The sequence below is a fragment of the Rana temporaria genome, chromosome 1, assembly GCF_905171775.1.
Source record: "Rana temporaria chromosome 1, aRanTem1.1, whole genome shotgun sequence".
Classification (NCBI taxonomy): Eukaryota; Metazoa; Chordata; class Amphibia; order Anura; family Ranidae; genus Rana; species Rana temporaria.
In genome coordinates, this window is record NC_053489.1 from 342893911 (window position 1) to 342919386 (window position 25476).

At 44.2% G+C, this 25476-nt stretch overlaps 1 protein-coding gene across 3 annotated transcripts in view; it reads right to left on the minus strand.

Annotated features, from left to right (window-relative positions):
* GNE (glucosamine (UDP-N-acetyl)-2-epimerase/N-acetylmannosamine kinase) overlaps window positions 1-25476 on the minus strand; it is a 59428-nt gene that overhangs the window by 11086 nt on the left and 22866 nt on the right. The window contains exons 1-9 of one of the 3 annotated variants that reach the window (XM_040361839.1): window positions 23843-24010; window positions 9642-9844; window positions 7853-8304; window positions 7220-7369; window positions 6601-6813; window positions 6356-6443; window positions 3752-3962; window positions 1838-1967; window positions 166-387 (exon numbers count right to left, since the gene is read on the minus strand). In XM_040361839.1, the coding sequence (XP_040217773.1) occupies window positions 166-387; window positions 1838-1967; window positions 3752-3962; window positions 6356-6443; window positions 6601-6813; window positions 7220-7369; window positions 7853-8304; window positions 9642-9844; window positions 23843-23905 (1732 nt within the window). In that variant the 5' untranslated portion in view covers window positions 23906-24010. Of the gene's footprint in view, window positions 1-165; window positions 388-1837; window positions 1968-3751; window positions 3963-6355; window positions 6444-6600; window positions 6814-7219; window positions 7370-7852; window positions 8305-9641; window positions 9845-23842; window positions 24011-25476 lie in introns of those variants that run through there. The other 2 variants (XM_040361857.1, XM_040361849.1) reach the window with 2 other exon arrangements.

The window sequence follows — 25476 nt, forward strand, 5'->3', positions numbered from 1 at the left end:
CAGCACTCACAGCTGCAGCAGGCTGGGCCTAGATTCCCCCCTACCCTCACAACTGACATCAGCGGGGGAATCTAGGCCCCGCCCGCTGCAGCTGTCAGACGGGGGAGAGCAAAGAGGCAGCGGTTGAGGATGGAAAATACATTTCTCATATTGCTAAACGCATACCTGTTCCAGTAATGATGGACACAAAATCTGCCACTCCTTTGCCTTGGCCAAACTTTCTTTCTGCCAGAGCAGCGCAGTTGCCATCATTATCTACCCACACTGGAAGATGCAGTGTATCTGACAAAGGGGTTCGCAAATCAACAGAGCTCCATTCTTGAATCAGTTTTGTTGAATGAAGTACAACTCCCTCATGAGGGTTTACACGTCCGCCTGTTGAAATACCTGTACAAAACAATGACATAAATGTCTATAATCTTATAACAATTATTAAATTAATTTTACATTATAAGAATACAGGATTTATATAGCGGCAACAGTTTGCGCAGCATTTTACATTAGGGCAGACAATGTAATTCAATACAGGAGGAATCAAAGAGCCCTGCTTGCAATGGATAAAAAAGAAAGTCTGTGCATCACCTAATATAGTGTATTTCCTAGTCTGAAAACACACAAAATAACCGTCTTACAGCGAAACCATAGCAAGGCACTTATAAAAAGTACCAGCAGCTAGGGCTGGGAGAAAAAATAAAAATCGATTCAGGTTTAAAAAATAAATAAAACATTCCCACCAGGACCGGCGCCGACACCACGCCGGTCCTGAGGAGCTGCGGGCAGGAGTTTTTAGGAGAGGGTCACATTTGGCACCTTTTAGGGGGAGGGGGGTTGGAGGCGATACCTGTCTAATACAGGCATTTGATCCCACTTCCGGCGAAAGATCGCCGCATGATACGCGGCGATCTACACCATGTCCAGCCCCTCCACACAGGTCCCAGAAGACAGCAGGGACCAGTAAGAATGCGCAGTGTGAAATGCACATGCACAGTAGGGAACCAGGCTGTGAAGCCACAAGGCTTACTGAAGATGCCGGTGCCTCCATCTGGAGCCGAGGGACGGGTCGGCTTCGGGTTAGGACATCACGGGCTCCCTGGACAGGTGTGTGTCCTTGTTTTAAAATTCAGCAGCTGCAGTATTTGTAGCTGCTGACTCTTAATTTTTTATTTTATTTTTTGCAGAACTCCGCTTTGAATGGCAACATTGCTCACAAGAAAAGGCTCTTATCACTTGTCTGTAAATATATGACACGGTTAAAATATTGCCAGGCTAATATTTTCCGTCACAGCAAACAGCTTTTGAAGCAGGTTTATATTTTTATTGCACCTAATATAAGTAATGCAAATAAAATTAAGTCAGCCAAGTCCAGATGTCCCACAGTCACAGTGAAATCTGCAAATAGAGCACACCCAGCCCTGCCTTGCTTGAGATTGTAAACCAATAATTTACCGCAAAGTACCCAGAAGTTATTTATTTTTTTACATAATACTTATCTGAGCCATAACCATGAAAAACTTAACTTTGCAAACAAACCACACAAAGTGAACACCCACCAAGCCCAGACTTGTTGGAGAATGTAAGCTTATCATGTACTGCCACGTATAAAATATTTTATTTATTTATTAACATTTCATGCTTACAATGCAACTATTTTGAGCCATTACCACAAAAATCATTTGTGTTTGCAATGACCTTAAATAGGATAAAATTCTTCTATAGTCTGTATATCAGCAGCAAGAAACTGCATTCTCTTTTCCAGAGCATATTTATTCTGGTTTTGTAGGCAGTGTTTGTAAAATAATTGTAACATGAAAAGAAAGAAAATAGCATAAGTACATACCCACGCCAAGTATTCTGCAGTTCAGGGTGATGGCTTCTGAAGCTGCTTCAACACACATCTTTATAATTAACTCAATTCTATCCTCGTATGTTTTAGGATTGGGCTGTACATATTTCTTAATTATCTCACCCTGGAAAATAAATAAATACATAAATAAATGTAACTGGTTGCATTAGTTTTCTTTTTTTTTTTAGGTTCTATTCTATGCAATCTGCTCAACATAACCTACTATTTGATAGTGAATATGTTTTTTTGGCACTCTTGCCACTGGGTGGCACTGTAGTTATGCTGGCTTGCGACTGGCTGGCACTCATACTTTTTTTTGTGGTGTGCCCTGATCTGCCCCAAGCATCCGATGGCTGGAATGGGACTTTAAAAATAAAGATGCCCCTCTGGAACACCTATTGAATATATAACCCTTTCCTGTAATTTCCCCTACCTTTAATATGTATAGTAGGGTCTCAGCTGGAAGGGGTTGTAAAGGTTTGTTTTTTATTTTCTAAATAGGTTCCTTTAAAGGGGTTGTAAAGGTACAATTTGTTTTCCCTAAATAGCTTCCTTTACCTTAGTGCAGTCCTCCTTCACTTACCTCATCCTTCAATTTTGCTTTTAAATGTCTTTATTTCTTCTGAGAAATCCTCACTTCCTGTTCTTCTGTCTGTAACTACACACCGTAATGCAAGGCTTTCTCCCTGGTGTGGAGTGTCGTGCTCCCCCCTTCCCTGGAATACAGGAGATTCAGGGCGCCCACTAACACACAGCTCCTTTATCTGCAATGTAGAGAGCGTCCCGACTCTCCTGTAGTCCAAGGGAGGGGGCGAGCACGACACTCCACACCAGGGAGAAAGCCTTGCATTACTGTGAGGATTTCTCAGAAGAAATAAGGACATTTAAAAGCAAAAATGGAAGGATGAGGTAAGTGGAGGACTGCACTAAGGTAAAGGAAGCCATTTAGGAAAAAATAAAAAAAATTGTACGGTCAACTTACCCAGTCAGGAGCGATCGCCGCCATTCAGGTCAGCGGTACGGGGGGGGGGGGGGGGGGGGGGTCCTGTGTAAGTTCACCTTACAGATTGTTCTGTAAAGGTGAACTTAGACTTTAATGACCAGGCAATTTTTTGCGATACGGCACTGCGTCGCTTTAACTGACAATTGTGCAGTCGTGTGATGCTGTACCTAAAATTTCCCCACAAAACGAAAAAAAATAAAGTCTTAATCAGTTTAGGCCAATATGTATTCTTCTACATATTTTTGGTATGTTTATTTATTATTTACTAGTAATGGTAGCAATCTGAGATTTTTAGCGGGACTGCGACATTGTGGACACTTGACACATTTTTGGGACCAGTGACATGTATACATCAATAAGAACTAAAAAATAGCCAATGATTACGGTATAAATGACTGACAGGGAAGGGGTTAACACCAGGGGGCGATCAAGGGGTTAAGTGTTCCCTAGGGAGGTTTTTCTAACTGTGGGGGGCAGTGTACTGACTGGAGGAGAGAGATCGCTGTTCTCGATTACTAGGAACAGCAGATCTCTCTTTACTCCCCTGTCAAAATGGGGATGTTTGTTTACATAAACAGATCCCCATTCTGGTGCTCTGCGATTGTTCCACAGACATCACGGTCGCCGGCCACGCGCACCTGCATTGCGGCTCTTGTGCCTCCGGCAGCACGCGCCCTTATTGCTCTTAAATCGGCTGATGTACACCTACGGCGGTTCGAGCAGCCATTCCAACCTGCCGCCGTATGATGGCGGCTGGTCGGCAAGCGGTTAATACTCTTCCAAATTAAATATTTAGAAAGTCACATAAGGAAACAGAACTAGGCAATAAAACACAAAAAAACCCTATTCACCAAAACGTACACAAAAAAATAACTGCAGCTATGAGCAACATTTTCACAACATACCTTCATACTGACAATCGCTATCCTGAGATTTGTTCCTCCCAAGTCAACAGCCAAGGCACTTAGTGTTTCCAGGATGTGATCTATATCTTGAGAGATGCTCTCCTTAACGGGAGGAAAGCAGAACTTCTTCTGCAGAGGCTCTGATAAACTTATTGATTTGAGAAACTTCACAATTCTCGGTACAGAACTGCCATCACCATAAATTTTGGAACTGTACAAAGCAAGAAATAAAAAAAGCTCTTAGTGCGTCTAGTGTTATCACATAGGTAAAGATGTTGGTGGACTAAATGATCAATTGGCTTCCTGTAGCTCTTGGAAACTCCAGTGCCAAAAGAAAGCTCCATTTGTGGGAGCCACATCGCACGACCGCGCATTTGTCAGCTAAAGCGACACAGTGCCGAATCAAAAAAACTGGCCAGGTCCTTTACCTGCATAATGGTCCGGGTCTTAAGTGGTTAAAAGCGACACTAAATTCTGGTTGAAAAAGAATATATATATATATATATATATATATATATATATACACACACACACACACACAGTTAGGTCCATATATATTTGGACACAGGCACAATTTTAGTTTTTTCAGTTATTCACCAAAACAGTTTCAAGCTACATTTTTTTTTTCTTATTCATTTTATATAATGTATACGGGCTGAAAGTGCACGCTCCCAGGTTTAAGTTGAGGGTATGCAAATCCAAATCGGAGGAAGGGTTTAGGAATAACAGCTCTTAAGAATAGTCATCCCCCTTTTTCAAGCAACCATAAGTAATTGGGCAATTGAATCAAAAGCTGTTTCATGGCCAGGTGTGGGCTACTCCTTATTTCTTCATCAATTAAGCAAGCAAAAGATCTGGAGTTGAGTCTTAGTGTGGTATTTGCATTTGGAATCTGTTCCTGTGAACCTACATCATGCGTTCAAAGGAGCTGTCCAAGCAAGTGAAACAGGCCATTGTAAGGCTTCAAAAACATAAAATAAACCATCGAAGAGATAGCCGCAACATTAGGAGTGGCCAAATCAACAATTTGGCATATTCGCAGGAAAGAAGAACACACTGGTGAGCTCAGCAACATAACAAAGGACGTCCATGGAAGACAACAGTGGTGAATGATCGCAGGATCCTCTCTATGGTAAAGAAAAACCCATTCGCAACATCCAGACAAGTGGAGGACACTCTCCAGGAGGTGGGCGTATCATTGTCAATGTCTACAATCAAGAGAGGACTTCACAAGAGCAAAATACAGAATGTTCACCACAAGGTGCACAAACCATTCATAAGACTGACGAATAGAAAAGCCAGATTAGACTTTGCCAAAAAACATCTAAAGGCCAAACTTCTGGAAAAGGCATTCTTTAGACGGATGAAACTAAGATTAATCTGTACCAGAATGGCGGAAGAAAAAAAAAGTGTGGAAAAGACTTGGAACAGCTCATGATCCAAAGCACACAACATCATCTGTAAAACATGGTAAAGGCAGTGTGATGGCATGGGCATGCATGGCTTCCAGTGGCACTGGGTCATTGGTGTTTATTGATGAAGTGACAGAAGCAGCTGGATGAATTCTGCAGTGTTTAGAGAGATACTGTCGCTTCACACTACAGGTGGACAATGATCCAATACACACTTCAAAGTTCAAAGGCAACAGGAGCTCTTGAAGTAAAAGCCCAAATGAGCATGCATTTCACTTGCTGAAGACAAAACTAAAAGGCAGAAAGACCCACAAAGAACAACTGAACATAGCTGCAGTTACAGCTTAGCAAAGCATCAGAAAGGAGGAAACCCAGTCTTTGGTAATGTCCATGGGTTCCAGACTTCAGGCAGCCATTGCCAGTAAAGGATTCTTAACAAAATATAAAAAAATAAAATGTTATTTATACAATTACATTTGAGCCCCTGAAAGTGAGGGGACACACACGGACGACGACTGTGTGTAAAAATTGAGTTCACAAAATTTGTACTTGATATTTATGTTCAACCCCTTGAATTAAAGCTGAAAGTCTGCACTTCAAATAAATTTGGATTGTTTCATTATAATTTTATTCTGGTTACATAAAGAGCCAAAAGTGTGAAAATTGTGCCCGTGTCCAAATATATATGGACCTAAATTGTATATATTCATTCATACACACAAACTTTCCCAACTCGAAAAAATTATGTTTTGCCCCCAGCCTTCTCCAAATTCCCACTTTCTATGTTTTTTCATTTTATTTGCAGGAATGTAGCCACCCTCTCCTGATCACTCCCAAGATGGACTATGAGATTTGTAGCCTGCATAGAACAGTGCACACCACCACTCCGAATGTGCACTGCTCGTGCCAAACAGAAGGGGGGGGGGGGAGAGAGGTGGTGGAGCTCACCGAGAAAGCTGCAAAGAGGAATAAAAACACAATAAAACTATTTTAATGAAAATGGATTACAGGGCCATTAAGTAGTGGATGTGAACAAAATATGTTTGGAGAATAAGGATATAATTTAGTGTCATTTTAAGTCACCAAAAAGATACACGAAGCTAGAACACTGGAGTCTACCCACAATTAATATATAGGTTTTCAGGGGACTGACTTTTACAACAAGCATAACACTGCCTGAGAGAAAACCTACCAGGGATAACGTTTTCCAAACTGAAGTTGAAGTGCATGAATTATTTTATTCTCTGTGTCTGCATCTCGAACATGAAGAACATTCTCACCTGAGGAGTTAAAAAAAAAAAAAAAGCAAATTGATCAATGCTTTCAAGACAAATATCTCAACATTTCATGCGAGACAAGTGCAATGTACAGTATATTTGTACTTTGTGCTGCGATTATATGCAGCCTCCTAATAGCAGAATTTGTGTATCCTTTTACCTGTTTCTCTGCCTGTCTGACGAGTGCCTAAATTAATGACTGGTGTTCCAAAGGCTCCAGCCTCTCGCACACCACAACTGCTGTTCCCAATCATGCATCCTGCGTGAGCAACCAACTGTATAAACTGCTCAAATGGGACATGCTTCACTGCTCTGAAGTTGGGATGGTGCTCCACACCTTTCTTCCTCATCACTCGCACCATTTCTTTACTTCCTGTAAAGCATAGAAAATCATTAATCCACTGCAACACAATGGGGGAGATTTACGAAAGGCAAATCCACTTTGCACTACAAGTGTACTTTCGGTGCACTTGGAAGTGCAGTCGCTGTAGGTCTGAGGGAAAGGTCTCAAAAGAGGGGATCTCCGCTGTATTTTTATCATCAAATCATGTGCAAGCTAAAATGCTGTTTTTTATTTTCCTTGCATGTCCTCCTCAGATTTCCAGTGACTGCACTTCCAAGTGCACCTTCAGTGCATAGTGGATTTGCGTTTTGTAAATAATCCCCAATGACATTTTTTTTTCCTGCAGCAAACTAGGCCCAGAACACAGAACACAGACAGTCTGCAAATCTCAAGTGTAAAAAGTAAAATGTCATCTATGCCTCCACACCAAAATTACCTGCATCAATGTTTGGGAACAGCACCAAAGTTCGCTTGTTGAATGAGATAAGCGCATCTAGGGTAAACTCAAACATCTTAACCGAATGCTTGATGTCTGTGGTCACTGGATGCTGAAGTGCTACAATGTAATCACCAGGTTTAACATCACCTGTTGAGAAAGGGGGTAAATTGTTGGCATGTGAGATGTTAAACAATGAACAAGGAAAATAAATACCATCATGAGCTTTGAAGAAGATATTTAAAAGAAGACATCATAAAGTGCAATTTAGGAAACTAGAAGAAAATCAATGCAGTGTGCCAACTACTTTGACATTTATGTCCCTGAAACCCTAAACTTTCTACTGCAACTCCCAAGCTGCACAGTGCTTCCAGTAGCTCCAATGCAGCCAACAAATCTATTGACTAGTAAGCTGAAATTACATTTTTGTTTTAGGTTTAAAATACAATTTAAACCAACAAAAGCCATTTTCAATTTGCTAAAAGACACTGCTGAATAGCTCTCCACTAAATTTTAAAACTCTAAATATTAGTAAAGAATATAACTCATGGAAATTAGGTAGCAAGCTATATTATCACTAAAATAAATAAAATAATTATCACTACAGTGAAGACTTTGTGTAAACACACATACCTATCCACATCTTGATGACACTCATGTAGTCCTTGTTTTTCACATTAAGAAGCTTGTCATAAGAGGGGCACCCAGCCAGAAGGATGCGGTCATGGTCCTCACACATGGCGATGAGATGCTGTTCTGCACTCCGTGTACAGCACGCATGATAATGAGATAATTTAGTGATGGAATGTCTGATTGAGTCATCTATGGTTCCACTGACTTCACCTCCCTCTATGTGAAGGATTCGTATGTTCATCAGTGCTGCAGTTGTTGCCAATGCCAAGGCATCAAATCGATCTCCGTGGACAACTATTATGTCTGGTTTAAGTCGGTTTAAAACATCTGGTAGTTTCACCAAAGCAAGTCCTACAGATTCCACCATAGCAGCTTCATCCTCCCCTCTCACAATTGTATGAAGTCTTGCTTGTATATCAAAATCATCTTGCTCAATCATACGGTAGGTATTTCTAGATAGTGGAGACAAATGGACAATGATATTACACTTACAAAAGCCAAAGTTTATCTGCAGAGCCTGTCAGTTAATCTCTACTTAACCACTTAAGACCCGGACCTTTAGGAAGCTAAAGGACCCGGTCAGGTTTTGCGATTCGGCACTGCGTCGCTTTAACAGACAATTGCGCAGTCGTGCGACGTGGCTCCCAAACAAAATTGGCGTCCTTTTTTTTCCACAAATAGAGCTTTCTTTTGGTGGTATTTGATCGCCTCTGCGGTTTTTATTTTTTGCGCTATAAACAAAAATGGAGCGACAATTTAAAAAAAAATACAATATTTTTTACTTTTTGCTATAATAAATATCCCCCAAAAATATATATTAAAAAAAAAAAAAAAATTTCCTCAGTTTAGGCCGATACGTATTCTTCTACCCATTTTTGGTAAAAAAAATAAAAAATAAATAAATCGCAATAAGCGTTTATCGGTTGGTTTGCGCAAAATGTATAGCGTTTACAAAATAGGGGATAGTTTTATTGCATTTTTATAAAAAAATATTTTTACTACTAATGGCGGCGATCAGCGATTTTTTTCGTGACTGCGACATTATGGCGGACACTTCAGACAATTTTGACACATTTTTGGGACCATTTAAAATGCATTGTTTACGGTGAAAATTACAATTGCAGTTTGGGAGTTAACCACAAGGGGGCGCTGATGGGGTTATGTGTGACCTCGTGTGTTTACAACTGTAGGGGGTGTGGCTGTAGGTGTGACGTCATCGATTGTGTCCCCCTATAAAAGGGATCACACGATCGATGACGCCGCCACAGTGAAGAACGGGGAAGCTGTGTTTACACACAGTTCTCCCCGTTCTTCAGGGCTTCGCGACCCACGGCTGGGTACTAGCACAGGACGTACCTATACGTGCATGTGGCCAGCCGTGCCATTCTGCCTACGTAAATGTGCAGGAGGCAGTCCTTAAGTGGTTAAAGGAGTTGTAAAAGGCAGAAGGTTTTTTATCTTAATGCATTAAGATAAAAAACTTTGTGTGTAGCAGCCCCACCACTCTCTAATTACTTTCCTGAGCCCCATCTCTCGCCAGCAATGTCTGGGAATGGCTAAGCCGTCCAGTACACTCCTCCTGACTGGCTGAGACACAACGGTGCCACTGGCTCCCGCGGCTGTCAAAGTCAGCCAGCCAGCCATTCTGGAGGGAGAGAGAGGGGCTCTGTGTCTGAATAGACACACAGAGCTGTGACTCAGCTCCAGTGCCCCCCTCAGGACTTCTAGCAGTCCTCATTGTCTCCAAGTGAAAATATATTAGGATTTCATAAACATACTTATAACTTACCCATAGTCGTCAATCAGATGAGAACCTATAACCACTACACTTAGCTCAAAGTGTTCAGGTTCTGCTTTAATACCAAACATAATAGGAGCCAGCTTGGAGTAATCGGCCCTGTTGCAGGTGGCCACGCATACACGAAGTTTTCTTTGGTTTGCATGCTTCTCCATGACTACTTTTCTCCTTGACAGGTTTTCAAAATACTGTTCCTAGAAGAAAAAAAAAAAAAATAACAGCAAAAGATTAGGTTTAGTCCAATATATACACAGCTTTAGATATATATTTCAAATGTCAGATACAATGGAGCAGGAGAAAGCCACATAACTTAGGGCTTTGAAGAGAAAAAAAACAAAAAAAAACACGCACACTGAAGATATTTTTGCCCAGCTCAAATGTCATGCATAGGGTTTTACATACACTTTAATCAATCACTTGCTTACTGGGCAAGGACTCCCTTGCTGCCCAGTCAAAATTTTCAACTTTCAGCAGCCTCACAATTTGAATGACAATTGCGCTGCGCGATCATGCAACACTGTAACCAAATATAAATGTTATTTTTTTCCCCCCACAAATAGGAGCTTTCTTTTGGTGGCATTTAAATCGCTGCTGGGTTTATCTTTTCTTTTTTTTGCTAAAATAAAAAAACACACGAAAATTTTGAACAACAAAAAATACAGCAGTTTTATAGTTTGTGAAAAAATTACCAAACAGATAATTTGCCTTCATTGATGTTAGGCACCGATAGGTGGCACATATGGGCATCGACAGGTGGCACCGATAGGCAGCACAGGTATGCACTGGTGGGCACAGTTACTTGGGCGATTTCTCACCCTCTTCAGGACCGCTATCCCTCTGACAAAAGCCGGTGAGAGGCTTTGTTTTCTGCTCACACTGTCAGCACGAGCAGAAAACAAAGAAAAGCAGATTACCGATCTTTTGTTTACATCACTTGGCTGACAGCTGACCACGTGGTAAGAGGGCCTAGATCGTCCCATTACTCCAATCTGTGATCAGCCGAGTCTCATTGGCAGGCAGCCCATGCAAGGGAGGATGTGATATGCCGGCTTCCCGGCAAATAAGGCCTGCGCTGTAGCTGTCATTCAGCTTTAGCGTGGACGGGAAGCAGTTAAAGTGAAACACATTATACTGACCTACTCTGTGCAATGGTGTTCCACAGATATTTTTATTTATTGTTTTTACTCAACGATTTTTAGCAGGATTGCGGGGGGGAAAATCTGACACTTTGGGGGTTATTTTACGAAAGGCAAATCCACTTTGCACTACAAGTGCAAACTACAAGTGCAAAGTGCACTTGGAATTTCAGTCACTGTAGATCCGAGGGGGACATGCAAGGAAAATAGAAAACATTTTCGCTTGTACACGATTGGATGAAAAATATCAATAAAAAAATCAGCAGAGATTCCCCTCATTTCAGATCTACCTCTCAGATTTACAGCGACTGCACTTTCAGTGCAATTTCAAGTGCTTTTGTAGTGCAAAGTGGATTTTCCTTTCGTAAATAACCCCCTAAGTGACACCAGTACAGTGATCAGTGCCAAAAATAAAATGTACCGTCATTGTATAAATAACACTGGCAGAGAAGGGGTTAACACCAGGGGCGATCAAAGGGTTAAGTGTGCTCCTAGGGAGTGATTTCTAACTGTGGGGAAAATGCTGACACTAGAGGAAAACAGAGATCCGTGTTTCTGCTTAAGAGACACAAGATCTCCATTTTCCTCTCTGGCAGAATGGCAATCTGCCTTGTTTACATAGGCAGATCGCCGTTCTGCCTCTCCTCAGAATGATTGGCGGGTCCCGGTGGCCACCAGACTTGCTGGTTTGCTCCCGCTGTGCCTCTGGCGGTGCGCGCACCAGAGAAAGAACAAACAATGGCGTACAGGTACACAAATTTGCGCTAAAGGGCCGCCCTGCCGCAGTATATGTACGTGGGGTGGTCCTCAAGCGGTTAAACAGATCCAACAACTGATTTTTTTTCTAACCTAAAATAAAGTACATGTTCCACAAAAGGGCCCCAGACTAACGTTTAATCTGTGTTTACAAGCATTTTACAGTTGCCATAGCTGTCTATGTGAACAATGGCCACACAAAAAAGGCCACTCAGACCAATGACATAATCTATTCATATTCTAACACAAATCAAGTCTGTTAAGCCATTTAATAGCTCTGTAAAAATGTATAGGCTTTTAAAGTTAATTATTGTTTAATGTGCAGCACTAAAAGCTTTTTATTAGAGCTTTCAGATTTGTGATCACAATACCGTAATTCAAATTAAAATGTTGACATCTGTCTTCTTAAGAAAGTTTACATTAAAAAATATGTCCACATAAACTATTCCTTAATGAAACTCTGACTCATGTGAATGGAAGTAATTACACACAGGCAAGGTCCACACCCAAGATTATATGTTTATAAAGGATTAAGCTTGGCCATATACGTAAGGTTTAATACAGCTTTTAAATTCATTACAGCAGTCATTAAAGCGGAGGTTCACCCAAATAACATTTTTCTCAAAACAACTTCTTTATACTTCTAACATGCACAGTCCGCAAATTTTTTTAACGCTGTACATACCTTATAATCTATCTTTTCATTCCGGCACTTCTCCCCACGGGAGTATGCGTTTCCAAGCTGAGGAGGCAGGTCATCTGGGAGGTCGCCCAGATGATTGACGTCTTTCAAGCTCCCCCCGGCGGATAAGGCCCCGCCTCCCGTATTGCATAGGCACGTTCGAGTCACGGCGTTTACGAAAGAAGCCGAACATGCAGATCTGCATGTTCGGTTTCTTTCGGAAACGCCGTGACTCGGACGTGCCTACGCAATACGGGGCCTTATCCGCCGGGGGGAGCTTTTGCTGAAAAGACGTCAATCATCTGGGCGACCTCCCAGATGACCTGCCTCCTCAGCTTGGAAACGCATACTCTCGTTTGCCAAACCTGTTTAAGGGGACACAGAAGCAGGGGATGCAGATAACATGAAAGAGAGGGTGGAGCTCCACTTTAAGAGCCTGATGTAATTAAACAAAAAATTTGAGTCAGATTGTTATTGTCGCTATGTTAAGGGTTAGAAAAAAAAGAAAACATTTATGAGAGACAGTCTAAGGCCCCCACGCGTCCTTGCAGCGGTTTCATTGCAGTCTAGTGTACCCTTGGTTTTAGATTTCTATCAGATGGCACATTTTCTGAAAGCTAACTAAAATCCTGCATCATTGTTGTTCCACTAACAATGATGGGGCATTTCTCTTTTTACCAACACCAATAATGGGCATTATTACTCCTCCCGCTGGCCAGACACTAGTCCCCGTGACCACCAAGCTTGGGGCATTTTTTATTCGCACTGACCACTATTGCCAGGGCATTTTCTAATTTCACTGGTCAGTTTGGTCCCCTCTAATTTCTGGTAAACTGGCCTTCTGTTTAGAAAGTCAGAGGACACTTGCTCTAGATTAGAAGGATGGCATATTAGATAGGATGACTAAAATCAGGCCAAGCAACTTGGCTTGATCGGATTTTTTTTTTTTTTATCCTGTACCACTACAAAAAGAGGTACAGGATAACCTGTTAGCAGTCATTTATTTTTTAGGGACCACACATTTCATAAGGACTACATCAAACTAGCAAATATGTAGATTAGCAGTTGTCACAAATCTCTACTCAAATTTCTCCGATTTGTAGCCGTCAAAAATGCTTGACTCTGTAGCTAAAAATCACTGTGTGCCATGATCAGTAGCAATGGCACAGGATGACTATAGAGCCGACTATAGTGATCCTAGCAACAACAAATGTGTGAATTAGTGATTTGGTAGCCATTAAAAAATGAGCACTAGGGCTTATTACTACAACTGAACACTTAAAATAGAATTATGACAAGATCATTTACTTTCATTTAGGTGAAATTCACGATTAAACGGTAACTGCATTTCAGCAGAAAACGTGGATGTATTGTAGAACTAAACCCATACAAAATTATTTTATGCAAAAAAAATTTCAAACAAATGCACTGCAGACCACGAAATTAAAAAGGGGTTGTAAAAGTATTTTTTTTTTTCCTAAATAGCTTCCTTTACCTTAAGTGCAGTCCTCCTTCACTTACCTCATCCTTCGATTTTGCTTTTAAATGTCCTTATTTCTTCTGAGAAATCCTCACTTCCTGTTCTTCTGTCTGTAACTCCTCACTGTAATGCGAGGCCTTCTCCCTGGTGTGGAGTGTCGTGCTCGCCCCTTCCTTTGGACTACAGGAGAATCAGAACTCTAACTAACACAGCTCCTTTCTCTATCTGCAACCTAACTCTCCTGTAGTCCAAGGGAGGGGGCGAGCACGACACTCCACACCAGGGAGAAAGCCTTGCATTACTGTGTGGTGTTACAGACAGAAGAACAGGAAGTGAGGATTTCTCAGAAGAAATAAGGATATTTAACTACTTGCCGACCAGCCGCGCAGTTATACGGCGGCAGGTCGGCTCGGCTGGGCGACATCATGTAGCTATACATCATCTTGCCGTTCAGCCAATAGGGGTGCGCGCACACACGCCCCCCGCTCGCCCCTGATCCCGGCGGGCACGATCGCCGCCGGGCACCAGCAATCGCTCGTTACAGAGCGAGAACCGGGAGCTGTGTGTATAAACACACAGCTCCCGGTCCTGTCAGGGGGAGAAATGACCTATCGTCTGTTCATACAATGTATGAACAGCGATTTGTCATTTCCCCAAGTCAGTCTCACCCCCCCTTCAGTTAGAACACACACAGGGAACATACTTAACCCCTTCCTCACCCCTAGTGTTAACCCCTTGCCTGCCAGTGGCATTTTTTATAGTAATCAATGCCTTTTTTTAGCACTGATTGCTATAAAAATGCCAATGGTCCCAAAAATGTGTCAAAAGTGTCCGCCATAAGGTCTCAGTACCGATAAAAATCGATGATCTCCGCCATTACTAGTAAAAAATAAATATTAATTAAAATGCCATAAAACTATCCCCTATTTTGTAAACGCTATAACTTTTGCACAAACCAAACGCTTATTGCGATTTTTTTTAAAGAAAAATAGGTAGAAGATTCTCAGTTAAAGCGACGCAGTGCCGAATCGCAAAAAGTGGCCCAGTCATTGACCAGCAATATGATCCGGGGCTGAAGTGCTTAAAAGCAAAATGGAAGGATGAGGTAAGTGAAAGAGGACTACACTAAGCTAAAGGAAGCCATTTAGGAAAAAATGTTACAACCTCTTAAAGGCACTCCTCAAACATCCTGACATAAATCAAGACAATATGTAAAGCAGTAACAATGAGCAAACTGTACTAACCCACTGCAACTAGATGTAAGCTACTAAAAGAAGACAGAATATGAATTTCCCAATAGCTGCACTTTGCCCATCACAATTACCTTTTGCACTGCTTACTGATTAACCTTGCATGTTTGCGATGCATGCACCCATTATTGACAAATATTCATTGGTATTCTGACATTCCATTGCGTGTCACGGAAAAACTATCCAGCCAATCTATTAAACACCTTGCATGATCAGGTTACAATACTAAGAGCAGAAGTTTACAAGACTTTCCAGTTAAATATTTAACATAACTAAAAGCGGAATGTTCACTTCCCACATGAAAGGCAATTCAAGTGATCCAACAAAGAGTGAAAGTCAACATCAAAGTGCAGGCCCATCGTGTACACAAATCCATATACAAAGAGAGTCTAAATAGGCACAGCATTTAACTATACTTCTCACACTGATGTATCAGTTCTGGAGCAGCAGGTCAGAGTACCCAATGAGCTTGGTCAAGATATCTTTGAAATGGAAAGTTGGAAGCCAATTGATAGTGCTTCAGATAAAGTCTGTTCCAGTCTTAGTAAATTCCCCTCAGTACATTTATTATGCATTAAAAAGCCCTTCTGCGTGACGTTTTTCTTTTTCATGATCTTTATGCAGCCCACCCCCCCCCCATCAAATCATGCCGTTTCAGGGTGTCATTTATAACCGCATTGGGGAATCCAGCAATCGTCTTCCTTTTCTAATGCCTCAAAGAGAGAGGCCTGAAATGAAACTGGGCAATGGGAACTACCATCAATCCAAGAACCATCATGCAAAATAATGGGTTTGTCAGAGTCTTGAGCGCGTTTAACCGAGTCCCAAGAGAAATACATTTTCGTGGAGGGAGGATCAGTCTTGCCTGGGGTTTGACCTAAATATTCCAACCTTTGAGTTGGGACCAAGTTCAGAACCCATCCAAACTGCTCCAGAGTATGCTCCATAAGAGCTTTTTGTGTATGCAATTAATCCTGTCCTTAAGGTTCTTCGGGAATATAGTCCTCAGTTGAGGATGCTATTGCATCTTCTTTTCCTGGAACATTCTGGTCTTTCTCAACCTCATCCTCCATTGGTTCTTCCTCTGTTAATAGGGGTGGGAGGAGAAGAGGGAGAATGCTTCTGCTTATGACCAAGGTGGTCAAAGCTGGCAAGTATACCAGAAAGCTGGTACTGTGAATGAGACGCAAAATTAACTGGATGAAGATGTCCGAAAATACCATATAGGTAGAAGGAATCAATGCTGCCAGGAAGACACTGAAAAGGTTCCTCCCTACCTAAAAAAGGTATTTGGGACCCCTCACCCTCTCCTCTCTGCTGTCAATGAGACATGGCCTGCTGACAAATACACAAGTTCCTTTGCTACTAACAGCGGTTCGAGTCGGCCAAGAAGGCACTAAGCACCAGCGTGCTGCATACTCCAGGATATTTGACCTCTTCTAATCCTGCCTTCCCCCCTGTCCCCACAGGAAAACATTGTGGGGTTACTTTAATAGTCGCTACAACCTGGAGTCCTATGAGGAATTGTATGACTGTGACCCGCAGTCCCACAACAGCATATTGTACTTCTGTGACCCGTAGTTCTTATAGGCAGTCAACTCAATAGAGAGAGAGATAAGGGTACCAGCAGGGACCAAACTAGGGCACTCACCTTTCCATGCTGCAGGAACTCCTTGGGGGTTCAGCCTACCCCTATCACGGCAGACATTGTCACAAGGGTCTTCAAGGACTAGACTCCCTAGCTGGGCATCACTACTCTGGACTTGTATAGCACCCCACCGGTCTACACAGCAATATATCATTGTGCAGGGTCCCGTTACAGGCCATCCCGAGTATCCAGTGAAGGGCCTGGGTGCCATTCCTCTGAGCGTAGGCAAGTTGTAGGACATGGACCTATTCCCAGATGCAAGCGTTGACGTGCACACTCCATAGACCATCACCAAAAACAATAGCAAAAAACAAAACTGAAGACTTGTCTAGTTGCAAGGGTTTATGTCTAGAAGGGAATTTCCTTTTTTTTTTTTTTTTTTTTTAAGTATGCAATCACCTGAAGGTGGCAATAACCCAATCATAATGGATATGAAGATACTCTGGCCCGGATTCACGTAGCACTTACGCCGACGTATCTCGAGATACACCGCGTAAGTGCACATATGCGCCGTTGTATCTATGCGCCTGACTCTGAAAGCAAGATACGCCTGAAAATAGGCTTCATCCGACCGACGTAAGTTTCCTACGCCGTCGTATCGTGGGTGCATATTTACGCTGGCCGCAAGGGGCGCTCCCATTGATTTACGATTCGAATATGCAAATGAGTGAGATACACCGATTCACAAACGTACTTGCGCCCGGCGCATTAATATTCGCGGTTTACGCAAGTTGTACGTCCGGCGTAAAGTTGAGCCTCATAAAGCAGGTGTAAGTCAGCAGCATCAATGCAAATGGCTGCACCAGAGAACACAGCCATAGTTTTTTACGTCGTTTACGTAGTACGTGAATAGGGCTAGTCGTAGGTTACGTAGGCAGTGATTCAACGTAAATTAGGCAGTTGTTTTGACGCGATTCTGAGCATGCGCACTGGGAAGGGTCCATGGGACGGAGCATGCGCCGTTCGTTATTCGTATCTTGATGGTGCTCGGCCCATCATTTACATGGGGTCACGCCTCATTAGCATGGCTCACGCCCACTGCCACTTACGACGAGTTATGCCGAGGGAACCCAGCGTAGATTAGGGAGCAAGTGCTTTGTGAATACTGTGCTGCCGCTCTGCGCTACGTTGGCGTAGCCTATATTCGATACCTTTGGCGCATAGTTATGCCGGCGTAGCGTATGCGAATCCGGGCCTTAGTATTCTAGAATGCATGACAGAAAAATGCTGCTGGCTGAATATGGGTTACAGGAGTGCAGAACAAAGTGCACTCCTGTGATCCCCAGAAGTAGGGCCAAAGAGCTTTAGCCCTACATCTTCTTTAACTTCCACAACAGTATACCTACCAACCACAGAGTATATAACATTGCTGTGCTTTAAAGCACACATGATATGAATTTTAGCAATGAGTGACAAACATAATAGCTCTAAAAGAGAATAATGGATGGTGTACTTTGAGGCAGTGGGCAAACAATAACATGTCATGGTATAACTTTACCATTGACCTACTGTGGAAACAGACAGAAATACTGTCATTTGTTTCCAGTGGCAGCAGTTACATCAATGCATCACATTACACGAGGGAAGGCAGCATACGGGACATTGCAAGGAATTTATTTGCAACTGTTCAGAAGATGTCGCATTTCACAACTTTGCCCAGTTCTGCAGAATGGATAAATCTCACTTGAGTTGCTCCATTTTCTCCTGTGATGCCTCTTTCTCCCAGTGTATAACAGTTGCAATGCAATTGTGAACAGAGCATTAAATTAGCATAATTGCAGTCGCAGAGCTCTTCTGTGTAAATATTAGCTATTCAGTCACAAATGTTAATGTTTTTGTGCACTTCTTAGCGCCCTTTCACACGGACGTGTCCGGGTGCGGGGATGGCTCCGTCTATCCCCACTGAGCAGACAGATGACGGGTCTGTCTCTGCACACTGTGCAGGGACCGACCTGTCAGAGCGCCGCTCTCCTCTATGGGGCAATCGGATGACGACGGACTGTAGAGTCCACCTTCATCCGATCCGATGTGCCAGATGGATGGAAAATAGAGTTTCCATCCGTCACACTTTAGCGGAGCGGGTCGGATGTCAGCGGGCATGTCACCGCTGACATCTGTGGCTCCATAGAGGTCCGGCCGCGTGAAAGGGGCCTTAATGTAGTACAAATTAATTGTAAAGGTGAACAATTAAAACAGAGCTTTACCCAAAAAACAGTTTGATAATTATTGTTCTTTAAAAGAACAGGCATTTTACAATAATAACTGCGTCCCATACTGCTCCTGTTGATTCATGCTGGAGGCCGCCATTTTGTTGAAGCCCACCGCAGTCACTTGTTGGAAATTCTCCTGTCCTTGGTCAAATTACAGATCACTTTAAATTACATATGTACATTTCCAGCCTTGATTATATGTCTTGATTTGGTAGAGGGATATAAAGAGAAGCAGTGCAGCGCTAAACAGGGGTTTAGGATTGGGTTTTGCGCTGTCTGATTTTTCTTTACCATTTGGTAGAGGAATAGGCTGACAGAAGCGTTAAGCTGGCCATACACAGAGTGAATTTTGACTAGTTTAGCAGGGACCGCTGAAGCACTGTAGCGGGTATTTACACTGACTATGTTGATGGAGGAAAACAGCAATTTTCTTTCCTTCCACCCTTGGCAGAAGGAAAGAAAATGTAAATCAGCTACTATGGCCCTCCGTGCTGAAGTTCACTGGCTGCCGATAAGAAAGAATCAGGGAGAAAAGATAAGACCCTATCCTTGCAAGTTTAAAGTGATTGTAAACCTTGGTGTTTTTTATAACCTACCTCCACTGTGCAGCTCGTTTTGCACAGAGTGGTCCCGATCCTCCTCTTCTGGGGTCCCCCAGCGGTGCTCGCGGCTCCTCCTCGCAGATAACCCCTAGGAAAAGTGCTTTCCCAGTGGGTTAATGTGCGGGCGTGCTCCCGAGTCTAGCATTTGCGTCCGTAGACAAGAATGCCGGACTCAGCCACGCTCCCCCTTCATTGGATTTGATTGACAGCAGTGGGAGCCAATGACTGCGCTGCTATCAATCTATCCAATCAAGAGATGGACCACATGCAGAGAGGGAAAGCGCGGGGGGCTGGCCACTGCGAGAAGTTTTACAACCCCTTTAACTCTTTTGTGTCTTCCTGACAGCAGAGTCTATCTGGTCACCTCTCCTGCTTTTCCTTTCACCCTCTCTAATCCCTTGACACAGTCTGTCATTCCTGTTGCTTTCTTCCCCCTTCAGCAACAGTAAATCGTAAAGCTGTCAGCTGATCAGCCTATAGCGGCCCTGATTTTCAGCACAGTACTGAGAAGTGAGAGAAACTGGGCATGTGCAGAGCAGGGTGATACAGTGTATTAGGCCCCTTTCAGACGTATGGACGAACGGTCCGTTTATTACAAGTCCGTTTACGGACTTGTAATGGTTCCCTATGGGATTGCAGACGTTAGCGGATGATGCATCCGCTAACGTCCGCAACCATCCGCGTCCGCAAAGATCCGCTTTTGCGGACGGAAGAAAACCCTATTTTTCTTCTGTCCGGCGGAACGGATCGGATGAAGACGGACACACGGTCCGTATTCATCCGATTCCCCATAGGGGAGAGCGAAGGAGACACAGGGCGGTCTCTGCACTGTGTGCGGGGACCGCCCTGTCCGCCGACAGCTCAGCGGGGATCCCCGCTGAGCCGACGGACACACACGGATCGGATCAATTACGGATCCGCTCCGTGTGAAAGAGGCCTTACTGAATTTTAAACAGTGTAGACACTTATTTTAAATGTTTGACATAGCTATACCTGCAAAAGGGGCCAGACCGAAGTGATCTATAATTTTCTGACTAAAGTTTCGCTTTAAAGCGATGCTTCCGCAGGTTTTTTTTTTTGTTTTTTTTTAGATGCTTCTGCCGCTGTTAATATAGTACTCACATGTCCTAATTTCATAGCCCTCCGCATTGTCATTCTGCAGCAAAAGATGATTTATAAAAATATTGGATGAACGCTTCCAACTTGCTTGTGGGCACTCTGAAGCCCACAAGCAAATCCTTCCGGGATACGGTGAATGCTGATGTCCCAGCATTCACCGCTCTATCCCGCGCATGTGCCGTCAACACTACACAGACATTGTTAAATCGTCCCAAGAAGCACTGCGGCGCAGAGAGACCAAGCGACACGCCCCCTCCCGCGGGAGAAACAGGAAGTGACATCTAAACACTGGATATACAAGGTATTTGATTGATATGGGAAAGAATGGATAGCGATTTGTTGCTATACACACCAAGATAGTCCGAATAAACATTACATATGATTTAGGGTGAACCTCCGCTTTAAGTAAATAAAGTAAAGCTCAATATAATGCTACAGTAAGTTATTGCATATTGGTAACTAAACTGATGCCCCTCTTTTGGCCATCGGACAGCAGTTCCACTTCCAGTCATGTCCTCCCCCTAGTCAAGCTTCTCCTTTCCCGTCTGACACGCAGCTGCACAATCTGTGAATTGAACAGCAGAGTCACAGGGAAGCCATGGGACTGGCAGCAACCAACAGAGAGGGGAACTGTCATTGCTCCTCCCTCACTGTGACCACGTTGGCGGCCAGAAAAGCAGCAGATGAGACCAATCTGTGTCTGATCGACTGCATTGGAGGCCAGACGAGAAAAATGGGGTCTAATAGACCCAGACCTCTCCTTGAGAAGGACCTGTCACAGCCCATTCTGTCACAAGGGATGTGCTTATGTGATTGCATATGTTATTCCTGCATGCATATGTAAACGGTGATAGCACCACACATGAGGTATTGTAACAAACGTCAGAGTAAGAGCAATAATTCTAGCGCCACACCTCCTGTGCATCTCTAAACTGGTAACTCAGGTGTGTTTGCGACTCCACGTGCCCACCAAGAAGCTGACACTCCGCAGTGCTAATCACAGGTAGTTAGACATTTCCCAATCTGTGCATCCGTGGTTCGGGAAAAGTCATACTGCCTGTGATTAGCGCTGTGGAGTGTCAGCTTCCTGGTAGGCACGGGCACATGGAGTTGCGAACACGCCTGAGTTCATCCTAAGACCTCTTTCACATTGAGGCGTGGAGCCGCGGTGACGGTATAGCCTCGCTATTTGTAGCGCGGCTATACCGTCGTATTTACCGCGATATTCGGGCGCTAGCGGTGAGGTTTTAACCCCCACTAGCGGCCGAAAAAGGGTTAATACCGCCCGCAACGTGGGCGGTATTACCACGCTTTCCCATTGATTTCAATGGGAAGGCGCGGTGAACACACCGCTCCTATACCGCTGTAAAGATGCGGCTAGCAGGACTTTTGGAGCGCTCCTGCTAGCGCACCGCTTCAATGTGAAAGCCTTCGGGCTTTCACATTGAACACTACAGGGCAGGTTTTTTCATGCGGTATAGCAGCGCTATTTTTAGCGCTGTGCCGCATGAAAAACGCCTCAATGTGAAAGGGGCCTTACTGGTAAACCTGTAAAGGCATTCAAAGTGTTGCCTTAACGCCTGGCAGCCGCATAAAGCAGGCAGTAGAAGCAGGCAGTAGAAATGTGTAAAGCAGGCAGTAGAAATGGGTTTGGGCATGTTTGGGATCCCGCCAGAAAGCCGACACTGCACACGGCCAATCACAGGCAGTGAAACATTTCTTGATGTGTGCAGCTGTGGATCAGGAAATGTCTCACTGCCTGTGATTAGCGGTGTGCAGTGTCCTCTTCCTGGCGGGATCCTGAACACCCCCAAGCATACTCGTGACCATAGGCGTGCGCAAGGGGTGTGCCTGGGCACACCCTAATCCTGGGGTTGGCAACCTGTCAATGGTAGGCAGGTGATAGGTAAGCCACAATCTTTCCTTGCTGACCCTCAGAACCTGGACAGGAGAGGTGGTGAGGGTGGAATATAGTGGAACCGATCTGTATTTTCCTCCTGCACCGGCTGAAAGTATGCTTCTCCTCCTCTCCCTTTTGTCAACATTCAGCTGCCACAGGAGGAAAATACAGGGGATCGGTTCTCATATATGGCACTCCTCCTTTCCCTTCTGTTTCCTGGGTCCCCCATTGTTTCAGAATTGAGAGCATGGAAGAGGCCGGTAAACGTCAAACGCATATGTGTTGGAGGTTTGGGGTGCACACCCTAATGCAATAGGCTGCGCACACCTATGCTTGTGACTAGCCAATCACAGCCGTCACGTGACTAGAATGCCCACCTCCCGGCATCTGAAACCTTTTAAAGGGCCGGTGCATTGCCATGAAATGAGATTTGCCATGGAATGAGATGGTCCGCCTCCATCTCATCCTATTGGCTCACTCATGTCACGTGACAAAACATCAGTCACAGCTAGGCTATCATAGGGAGAGGATCTCCTCTCCCTGTGATAGCCCGATAGCACTGTCAGCAGCGTGGGTCCCGCCAGCGCTAAGTACACCCCGCAGCTCTACTCCCCGATTAAGTACACCCCGCGCCCGCAGCTCTACTCCCCGATTAAGTACACCCCGCGCCACAGATCTACTCCCCGTCCCCCGTTAAGGCTCAGGGAACGGGGCGAGTCTACGCTATTAGCGTAGACCTAGCGTTGGCTACGTTAGTAGCGTAACGTAGCCAACACTAGGTCTACGCTAATAGCGTAGACTCGCCCCGTTCCCTGAGCCTTAACGGGGGACGGGGAGTAGAGCTGCGGGCGCGGGGTGTACTTAGTGCTGGCGGGACGCACGCTGCTGACAGTGCTATCGGGCTATCACAGGGAGAGGAGATCCTCTCCCTATGATAGCCTAGCTGTGACTGATGTTGTCAAGTGACATGAGTGAGCCAATAGGATGAGATGGAGGCGGACCATCTCATTCCATGGCAAATCTCATTTCATGGCAATGCACCGGGAAGCGTCAGCGCTTAATGTATTGAACTGTATGCTGCCTAAATGCATTGGGGTGCCATGCAAAGTGAGTGCAGAGGAAAAGATGTGTGAAGCCAGCCCTGTCACAAGTTTTACCTCAGGGAAAGTGCGGCTCCATACAAGTTTCATTATGAAATGCTCCCTCCCACACAGAGGACATTTTATTGCATCCCATAGCACAGCTGTGAGTATGGTCTTCTCACACTATACCTAGTATTCATTCATAGCTAGAGTACTGCAAACCTAGAGTACAGAATGAGCGAGCAGAGAGGAAGGAGCATTGGAGGAAGGAGGAGGTGAAGAGGAGCAGGCAAGGACGGGGCCCAGTAACAAGAAACATACGGTCACCTTACAACACACACGGCGCCGTCCCCTCTTCCGGGCTCCTACCGCTTCACTCACACAGCACATGGAGGGAGAGCCGGGGCCTTTGCCACGCTGGAGATGCCAGGCTAAGCGCGGGCACGAGGGAGGGTTGCGGCAAGCTCGCGCTTCTGCAGTGTTGGACCGGAGAAACGGGGCGTGGCACATACCAAACACAACAAGCACGAGCAGAGATGGGGGAGGCATAGGCAGTCGTCCTCCAATAGCATCGCACTTGGGCGGGGCCTCGTGTGGGCGTGTCTGCCGTGAAGAAAGACGTGTTTGTAGGCACTGGCAGTGCGGCTGATAGATGGACGTATGGTCAAATATTTGTTGTCAGCTCCCATTGCCATGAACCCTGCACAGAACAAACGCTCATCTCTGCCACCACTCCCTCTCTTGTGTGTCTAATCAAATAACCTGTGTATAAATAGGGTTCTGCACGGAGACACTAAGCCTGGTGTGCCAACATTACAAAAGCTCACCTCCCTTAACCACTTCATTACTGGGCACTTAAACCCCCTTCGTGCCCAGACCAATTTTCAGCGCTGACACATTTTGAATGACAATTGCGCGGTCATACAACACTGTACCCAAATTATATTTTTATCATTTTTCCCCCACAAATAGAGCTTTCTTTTGGTGGTATATGATCCTCTCTGCAATTTTTATTTTTTGCGCTATAAACAAAAAAAAAAAAAAGAACATTTTGAAAAAAAAAACAATATTTTTTAACTTTTTGTTATAATAATATCCCAATTTAAAAAAAAAAAAAAAAAAATCCCTCGGTTTAGGCCGATACGTATTCTTCTACATATTTTTGTTTAAAAAAAAAATCGCAATAAGCGTATATTGGTTGGTTTGCGCAAAATTTATAGCGCCTACAAAATAAGGGATAGATTTATGTTTTTTTTTTTTTTTTTACTAGTAATGGCGGCGATCTGTTTTTTATTGTCGGGCCTGCGATATTGCGGCGGACGTATCGGACACTTTTGACACAATTTTGGGACCATTCACATTTATACAGCGATCAGTGCTATAAAAATGCACTAATTACTGTATAAATGTGACTGGCAGGGAAGGGGTTAACACTAGGGGGTGAGGAAGGGGTTAAATGTATTCCCTGCGTGTGTTCTAACTGTGGGGGGAGGGGACTGACTGGGGGAGGTGACCGATCTATGTCCCTATGTACAAGGGACACAGATCGGTCTCCTCTCTCCCTGACAGGACGTGGAGCTCTGTGTTTACACACAGAGCTCCACGTCCCTGCAGATCGCGGGTACCTGGCGGACATCACGGCCGCCAGGCAAACGCATCGGCTTCCCAGCGATGCGCCGGGCACTTTGTTTCCCCGCTGCGCGCCCCCAGCGGTGCGCACGGGGAATGTAAACAAGAGAACGTCCAAAGACATCCACTTGGCACTTGAGAGCCGCGCTGTGGACGTCTTTTGTCTATTGGCAGATCTCAAGTGCTTAAAGAGGAAGTCAACCTTGATAGCTTTCTTCCCCTGCAAAGTGAAAGCATAATGAGCTAGTATGCATCGCATACTAGCCCATTATGTGCCGCTTACCCGTCTCCATCCCTCTTCCTTCCCGGGCTGTTTAGAAGATATCTCCAGT